Source organism: Diplotaxodon limnothrissa, linkage group LG12, assembly GCF_057381915.1.
Source record: "Diplotaxodon limnothrissa isolate DT_005_m linkage group LG12, D_limnothrissa_male_GT1.1, whole genome shotgun sequence".
In the NCBI taxonomy this organism is placed as follows: domain Eukaryota; kingdom Metazoa; phylum Chordata; class Actinopteri; order Cichliformes; family Cichlidae; genus Diplotaxodon; species Diplotaxodon limnothrissa.
Window position 1 is genome coordinate 40,041,242 of NC_140607.1, and position 9,041 is coordinate 40,050,282.

Genomic DNA, 9,041 nt, shown 5'->3' on the forward strand with positions numbered 1-9,041 from the left:
ACCAGACTGATCCAGACTGAACCGGACCGAACCAGACTGATCCAGACTGATCCCAGACCGAACCAGACCGAACCAGACTAAACCAGACTGAACCAGACTGGACTCAAGTATTTTAAGACTCACCTCTGTCCCAGCTGGGGGGTCACCTGAGTTAGCGACTCTGGGATGGGCATAGGCGGTTTGGGAGGAGCTGAAAGTATTTGCTCCTCCTCTCTCTTCATTGGCTCCACCCCCATATTCTTGTCCTTCTCATCAGCAGGATTCCTGCAGGTCGATATTGCCTGCTCATCAAACCCTGATGACTCTGGCTGGACAGGTGACAGGGGGGCGGAGCCTTCTTGTCTCTCTGCAACCAATCGAACCAGTTCCTGAAGAATCCATGAGAACAGAAGTGAGTCAAAGCTGTTTCAGACAGATAAAAATATAAGGTCCATTCACTGGCTCGTCTCCACTGAGACACTGAGAGCAGAGTGCAGTGTGATAACCATAATAACATGACATAGAACAAACAGAAAAGTGAAGAGAAGCCAGACATGTCTGCGGCTGATCTCTCCAACACTGAGGGAGTCCCAGCAAAGCTGGAGAGATGGATGACCACAGGAATCACGTAACCTTCATTATGGCGTTAACAGATAAGTATGACAGGGGTTTCTGGAAGCAGCTGGATGGACTTCCCCCACTCTGTGCAGGAGTCCCTCAGGGCTGCGTGCAAAGCCCACCTCTCTGTACACCCACAACTGCACACCAACCACAACACCAGCTTAGTCATCATGCAAGCTATTCTATTGTATTTGTGATGATGCAGTGGCAGGAAGTCCTGGCATCATGTATAATGACTGCTGTGATGGTTTCACTACATATACTCTCAGGGTTACGTGGTGGAGATGTGATTAAACATCTGCTGCAAATGAATTCACAACCTTAGACGTGCTAATGTGATGCTGACATATGCAGATATGAGATTATCTTTAGGCTGGAATATGAACAACTGTATAAACGTGATTCACAGTTGGGTCCATACATTTTTGGACAATGACACAATTTTTGTAGTTCTGCCTCGTCAGTGGATTTTAAACCAAACAATCAGGACGTGTCTGCAGACGTTCAGCTTTGATTCGGAGAGTTTAACTAAAGCTTTGCTTTAACTGTTTATGAGTTACAAACATTTTACACACAGTCCTAATTTTCAGAGGTTGAAAACTAGCAGGACAAACCAACATACGCTTAAATATAAAGACTCTTTTTAATACACGGGTGGAAGTCTGCCTGAAGCCTTCAAGAACAGATTTTACAGACCTGTGCAGCTAAAAATGGTCCTGTTCCTGAGTGCACCCAGAGGTTTGCACCTGTGACGGCAGCTTTGACTGTGGACCTGAACACTGCTACAGCTTCTTCCTCGAGGTGTTCCTGACTTGATGCTTTTTGTAACTATAATTCTGTCTTCATGCACTTTAGTGTCTTCTGTGGACTCTGTTGCTTACAGCATTCGTTCATTCTAACAATGAATCAGACTGCTGATTGGGTCACTTCTAAAGTTTCTGCTCTCTGATGGGTTATTTTGGTTTTTCAGCATAATGACGTCCTCCCTCATCTCTGCTGACATCTTTCAGTCATTCGGTCTGTGTTTCTGGAGGAGCTCAGAGTAGAGCTGCTGCTCCTCCGCATCGAAAGTAGCCAGCTCAGATGATTCGGGCGTCTGATAAGGATGTGTCCTGATGAGGGGTTAATCCTCACCTAATCATGAAACTGTTGTCCAATTGCTTTTGAGCTTCTGAAAATGTGGACTGTGTTTAAAATGTCTGTAATGATTGAACTATTACTCTTGTTAAACCGCTTAAATTAAAGGTGACGTTATGATCTAAGTTCCTCTAAGGCGTTGTACCAAGGCAAAATCAAAGCCGAGTCGTTGTCCAGAAGCTTTTGAACCTGACTGTAGTAGAAATGTTGGAGAAAGGAGCCGACTGTGCTGAAGAAAGACGGATCCAGAGGGGAAGTCAGCTTTAACAATGATCAGGTCTATTTAGTGCTGCTCAGGAGCAAAATAATGAGAGCACAAAAGCATTTGGAAGATGGACAGAAACATTTAGCATTGATAAGTTGCAGCACGTTAAAGTCTTCATTATTTTTAATGTGAGCATTGATGAGACAGCAGCTCCCTGCAGCCCAACAGCGCTCTGAGTGGAGATACTGAACTCTGAAGCCGTCGGCTGAAATCGGATAATTGATCAGAAATATGAATTCATTATTAAAAGGACAATTAACATTTAAATGGAAAAAGGGTTTTTTTTAGTGGACAAAGAGTTTTTATAGTTTTTGTTTCCATTCGTGGGGGTTCCAGTGCAGTTTGAGTTCAGATGGTTCCCACAGCGAGTTCACTGGTTTCACTTCAGGTTTTAATGCTGAAAAATGTTTAGTTTCAGTTTTTATGAGTTTCGCTGTTCGTCGTGCACATTTCAAGAAGTTCAAACTCTGAAGCCTCACAAACATCCGACTGACGCTCATGTGACTCTGTCGTCCTCGTCTCGTTATCGACCGTCTCGCTCTTTGTTTTCCACGTGAAAACTCTCACGTGTGCTTTAGCTTTACATTCACTAAACAGAATCATCTTTATTTATGATTTTTATAGCCAAAAGTTTTAATATGGAGGGAAAAGAACACGATTAGCACATTTAATCTTGAGCATGTTTGTGCAAATCACGACTCACTTTGACTATGAATAAATCAACAAAACAAACTGCAGCTGTGAAAAGAAAGAATTAAGGAAAAAAGGAGAGTTTCAGACGAGAGCAGCGGCAGCTCGAACAGGAAGGCCGAAACGACGACGGGAGGAGGAGCAACACACCACGCGGACCTGGGTTCAGCCAATCAGAGGTTTCATCAAAGTACTAAAAATAGCCTTCATATTTAAAATGGTGTTCGTTTGTCCCCTTACTTCTGAGCATCTGAAACTGTGACACAGCATCAAATATCCACTCAGCACAGTTTACCTCATGAAACAGTTTGTGAGCCACAAACCTCTAACGTGTTCGACACAGAGAATTAAAGCATCATTTAAAATAAAACTCAGTGGACACGTAATAAAGAGCTGCCATTCATGTTTGTGTCGTTTTGGGCCAAAGAGCTTCAGGCTGACATGCCTGTGTGGGATTGTCATCAGAGGTCAAAGGTCAGTCTGGCTTAAAAAGAATAAAAGTATTTCAGAGGTCTGAGGTTCGTCGTCGTCGGGCTCCTGAATGGCACTCAGGAATATTTAACGACAAATGGACGAGTCTAAGCAGAAGCTGTTTTTAGAAGGACGTTTCCCTCACAGACGATTTCTGTTCCCGTTTGTCACAAGATCTGTTCGAATACTGAGAATGTATTTCTGCGGACTCAGCGAGCCCATCGAGACACGTGACGACGTTTCAGGAGCTTCAAACACACTTCAGACAGCTGGTGACCATTACGCTCTGTGAGACCACAGACGATCAGAGGCAGGTCACCGAGCTCCTCACCGCTGCTCGGCCTGAACCCACAGACTCAGGTCCACGCCATCAAAGCACGACTCTCAGAACCCGCTGCCTTCACTTTCTCAGCTGACTGAGCAGTTTTGGCTCGTGATTCGAGAATTCGAGAAGCTGGAAAACCCGAAATTAGATGTTGAGTGAATGTGAAAATAAAAATCTGGTACAAAAAACACCAGAAGTCCAACAAATGTCCCGTGAGAGTTTCTTTGTTTGTCCATTTTCTTTCTTGTTGTATGTGTTTGTTTTGTGTTCTCTGTTGTTGTTTGACTGACTGATGTGGTTTATTGTTTGTTTTTGTTTTGTTTGTCTTTATTTTTGCTCTGTTTGTTTGTTTGTATTGTTCTACAGCCTCACAGCAGTGAAGCGCCTGGGGGCGAGCTGCTGCCGTTTGATGCTGTATAAATAAAGCTAAACTGAATCTAGTCTGTGATTGGTTCTCACCTTGACGTTGTCCAGCAAGGTCCTGATCACTTTGGTAACGCTCTCTGTCGACTCCTTGTTGTCGTGTGAGACGCTCTGCAACATCACCTGATCGGTCCAGTGAATCAGCTGAGCCAGAGAGCGGTAGAGGCGAGCAAGACAGGCAGCGACCGTCTTACTGCAGGGACACACACGGGTCAGATGGAGGACACGGCGTGTTCAGAAACTGCCACGTCAGTGACACCTACCTGCTGTGTAGGCGAGGCTCCAGCTGGACCAGAGTCTGGATCGCCTCCAGGACCCCCCCAGAAGCCCCGCCCAGCAGACCACTGACCACAGACTGGTTCAGGACCGGTTTGTCCACGCCAGGTTTGTCAACACCCAGTCGGTCCACCAGAGCCTTAAAGTACTGCAGGGAGCTGACCACGGCCCGCTGCTGGTCCGCGAACACACCTGACGACTGCGCGCACACACACACACACACACACACACACACACACACAGTTCTTCAGCATCAGCTGATAAACTTGAAAGAAGTAGGGTTAGGAGTTAACCTTACACAGGGGACTTAAAGAGGAAGTTGATGAAGAGCATCTTCATCAGCTGCAGATGTTTGAGCTGTTCCAGCATCAGATCTCAGTGCTGGGGCTGCTCTCAGTTACTGCGGTCTGTTCTTTGGAACGAGCTGGCCTGAGATCAGTTACAGGTGCGAACATGCAGACTCAGACACAGGCGTGCACTCGTCAGGTGCTGTCGTTCTGCTGTCACTCCCTCTCCACAGGGTTTCATGATTTTATGTGTCTATCTTCTGTGTGGAGTGCACAGAGGTGCGTGTGATGAAATGTGCGCTATAAATACGCTTGTGATTGTTACTGTGTGTTACAGTGTGTGATGATGATGCCATTAGAAGGCTCTTCTGAGCGTGTGCAGGAGATGCGGTCAGCTGACCTGAGCTAAAAACACACCTCCTCTGAGGTCTTCAGACTTCCTTCCTGTGGTCTGACCAATCAGAAGCTGACATTCTGTTTGGAGAGCTGTAGAGGAGACGGACCATCTGGCTCGTTCTCAGCGTTCAGGTCGAAGCAGCATGATGATATGATGGGCATTAGTGCACATTCATGGGTAACTGTGACCTCTACAAACACCATTAATGCCGAAGGACGTCTGCTCCACCCAGACATCCACCCTGATCTTTAAACAAACCTCGCTGAGGTCAGACTCCAGCAGCCTGACCTGAATGCAGGCCGGACCTCCACCCACAGGAACATCTGGAGCTTTGTGAAACTAAAAACACGGCAGAAGCAGCTGGCCTGCTCAGCTTTGACAGAGTTACAGAGGAGCTCAGAAGGAAGCCTGCAGCTACAAAAACTTCCTTCTAATGTCCTGTTTGGAAAATGTTCTCAACCGATCGATCAGCTGGTTGGCTTTTGGGCGACTGGCAGCAGGTTCGTCCAGGTCCTGCAGTGCACATATAGATTCTGACGTCACGCGATGTCACCTCAGCTGACGTCTGAGGACGGTTTCAGGTTCAAGGTGCTGATGTGACTGCGGGTCCTCACAGAGACACAAAGACGTGTGTGTGTGTGTGTGTGTGTGTGTGTGTACCTGGGGCTGCTGCAGGTTCAGGTCAGGTGGTTTGACTCTCAATGATGGGGTGAGTTTGACAGGACGTCTCGTCCGCTGTGGGTGGAGCTTATCCTTCAACCTCATGGTGAGATATGCAATCTGGGAGGCTGGGGAAGAGGACCCCATCATCATCATCATCATCATCATCATCATCATTATCTTTACATTAAAAGAAAAAAAGAGTCCTAACAAAGTCCTGAGCGCTGGCAGGAAGTGCCATTAGCCTGCGGTGGCTAACAGTTAGCCTGTGAGAAGAGAAAGAGCAGAAGAAGAAGAGGAGGACACTCACCTGTCTTACTCTCAGCCCGGGAGGACATGTCTGCAGACAGTTTACTCCTCTGCTCTCATGTCAGACCCTCGCTCTTCTTCTGTTTGTTCCTCTTCTGCTGCTCGCCCTCCACCCGCCTGCTCTCTCGTCCTCTGTCTCTGCTTCAGTGTGTCTTCCTTCCTCGTTGCTTCTTCCTACTTTTGCCTCATTTAAATGAAACTCAGCCTCTCAGTGAGGATGATAATGTTGCTGAGGTCACAGAGCTCTGCGGTCCCACAGCTCCACCTGGTGGTGGTGAGCAGATGGCACAGCTGAGCCTGCTGATGGAGCTGAGCGTATCAGAGGCAGTATGCGTGCTTATGTTAGTAAACAGACTGCAGTCATCAGGATTTATGAAGGCGTTAAATATAAAGCAAAGAAATTAGCTGTTCTACGACTGTTTTCATGACTGTGTTATTGTACCAACACCATAATCATTCCTGTCCTTTATGGCAGTATTTTTACAGAACTATCACGTTACATTTATTATAAGTTTATAATAACTGATCTTCAGTTACTGTGTGGGCCTCGGAGTGCAGGAGCTGAGTAAAAACGTGTTTCAGTAATAATCCTATTTCAGGAAAAAAATGTGTTTCAGTGACAAACCTGTTTAGGTAAAATCGTGTTTCAATAACAAACCTTTTTAAGTAAAAAACATGTTTCAGTAAAAACGTGTTTCAGTATGTACTTCTTTTTCAATGGTACTGTATTTTTGCTGGTGAATGTTGAACTTCTTTGAAAGGTAACCAGTTGGGTGATCAACACCCTGCTTGTCCTCCTGCAACAGCACCGCACCTGCACCGCTGGCGCTGGCATCCACCTCTAGTTTGAAAGGACGTGTGAAATCAGGAGCGGCAAGTACTGGAGTGCTGCAGAGGAGAGCTTTGGCAGACTCAAAAGCATTCTGGCATGTGGGCGACCATACGAATGGTTTTGACACACTTGTGAGACTGGTGAGAGGTGCAACTACATCTGTAAAATTCTTACAGAAGTCGCGATAATAGCCGGCCATTCCAAGGAACCGGCGAAGCTCACGTCTAGTGCGAGGCACAGGGAAATCTAGGATAGCCTGGATTTTGGCCAGAAGAGGGCGCACCTGACCCTGACCCACCTGCTTCCCTAGATAAATCACAGTGGCCTTACCAAAGTCACATTTGGCAAGATTTAGGGTAAGGGATGCCTCTTTCAACTTTTCAAAAATCTCAGTGAGTGTTCCAAGGTGTTCTGACCAAGTCTCTGAATAGGCTACAATGTCATCTAAGTACACTTCACAACTTTTGACGCCACCTAAGACAATGTGCATAAGGCTAGGATTGTGCCAGGGGCATTTCGAAGGCCAAAAGGCATGACGGTGTATTGGAGGAAGTGATCAGGAGTGACAAAAGCAGAAATTTCAGATGCACGTGGAGTGAGGGGAACTTGCCAATAACCCTTTAATAAATCCAGCTTGGTGACAAACTTTGTGGAGCCAACCCTGTCAACACAATCCTCCATGCGGGGAAGAGGATAGGAGTCAGGTTTGGTCACATTGTTCACTTTTCGGAAATCGGTACAAAAACGTGAGGTTTTGTCTTCTTTCGGCACAAGAAGGCACGGGGAACTCCAGGCACTCGAACTAGGGACAGCTAGACCGTTTTCCAGCAAGTAAGAAACTTTTTGCTGAAGAAGTGCACGTTTGGTAGGGTTCAGACGATAAGCATGTTGTTTGATCGGAGGGTGGTCACCTACATATGTCATGTTCGAGGACAGTAGTGCGAGACGTAGTGTCAGCAAACAGGGATGGGAAAGTATTGATCAGAGAGCACACATCGTTCTGGGCAGCGTCATCTGAATGTTTTTAGGTGGGATTTCAAATTATCCAATATTTCAGAGTTTCTGAGTCGGGAGCAACCCTCAGCACAAACGAAAACTAAGCCATCACTTTCTGGGCTATACTGAGACGGGGATGCTGGCACAACTACCGGCACGGCAGCGGGGGATGAGGAGGAGTTTACACCTGCATCACGAACAAAATAAGGCTTCATCAGATTGACATGGCACACACTACGGTCTGGGGTACCTACAACATAATCTGTGTCACTCAGTTTCTCTTGAACAGCATAGGGCCCACAGAACTTTGCCTGGAGAGAGAATCCAGGAACAGGTAGGAGAGTCAACACTTTGTCACCCACTTCAAATTTTCTCTGCACAGACTTTTTATCAGATTTCATTTTCATTTTCTCCTGAGACGCGTGCAATTTCGCAGGCTTTATGCAGACGCTCCCTAAAGCAACTTACGTAATCTAGGTTCAAGGTTCAAGGTTCTTTATTTGTCACATGCATAGTTATACAAGTAACACACAGTGAAATGTAACCTGACACGCTCCTCGACATGTGCAAAAATTGGGGGGGGGGGTGTAGAAGAAGAACATTATATATATATAATGTTTGCGGCCTTATCCAGCAACTCGTGGTACTCGAGGTCCTCAGACAACCGCTGCAGCATGGAGATGGGCTCATTGAAATTAACAGGCATCGGGATCTTAGACAGCTCTTTGCCGATGCAGTTTTTCATGATGCTCCAAAGGTTGAGGGAGTAGTTTGGTTTGTCTGGGATGCGTGTCCACCTCTTCAGAAGAAGGAACACGAGAAGCTGGAGAAATACCAAGGGCTCAGAGAAGAGCTCGAGAGGATGTGGAGAGTGAAGGTAACGGTGGTCCCCGTGGTAATCGGAGCACTAGGTGCGGTGACTCCCAAGCTAGGCGAGTGGCTCCAGCAGATCCTGGGAATAACATCGGAGATCTCTGTCCAGAAGAGCGCAGTCCTGGGAACAGCTAAGATACTGCGCAGGACCCTCAAGCTCCCAGGCCTCTGGTAGAGGACCCGAGCTTGGAGGATAAACCGCCCGCAGGGGCGTGCTGGGTGTTTTTTATATATATATATATATATATATATATATATATAGTATATAGTATATACATTGTGCATGTGCAGTAGTAGCAGCCAGCAGGTGAATTCTGTACATTAATATGAATAGACATCTGACTATTTTACAGGATAGACAATATAAACATATTTAAAATTAAAGGAATTGAAATGTACATTGTGCCTTGGTTTAGTGTCTGGAAGAGTCCTGTCTCAGTCAATTATAGATGATGTGAGAGGGCGGGTGTGTGTGTTTAGGGCCTGGATGGCTTGGGGAT

The 9,041-nt window shown here is 46.3% G+C and overlaps 1 protein-coding gene across 2 annotated transcripts in view; it reads right to left on the reverse strand.

Moving 5' to 3' along the window:
- The window catches only part of LOC146622145 (rap guanine nucleotide exchange factor 1-like), a 23,763-nt gene extending 17,806 nt beyond the window's left edge, over window positions 1-5,957 (reverse strand). The window contains exons 1-5 of one of the 2 annotated variants that reach the window (XM_085366969.1): window positions 5,842-5,957; window positions 5,532-5,659; window positions 4,175-4,386; window positions 3,948-4,104; window positions 124-368 (exon numbers count right to left, since the gene is read on the reverse strand). In XM_085366969.1, coding sequence (XP_085223095.1) covers window positions 124-368; window positions 3,948-4,104; window positions 4,175-4,386; window positions 5,532-5,659; window positions 5,842-5,869 — 770 coding nt within the window. In that variant the 5' untranslated portion in view covers window positions 5,870-5,957. Of the gene's footprint in view, window positions 1-123; window positions 369-3,947; window positions 4,105-4,174; window positions 4,390-5,525; window positions 5,660-5,841 lie in introns of both variants that reach the window. The other variant, XM_085366970.1, reaches the window with a different exon arrangement.
- Between the last annotated feature and the right edge of the window lie 3,084 nt (window positions 5,958-9,041).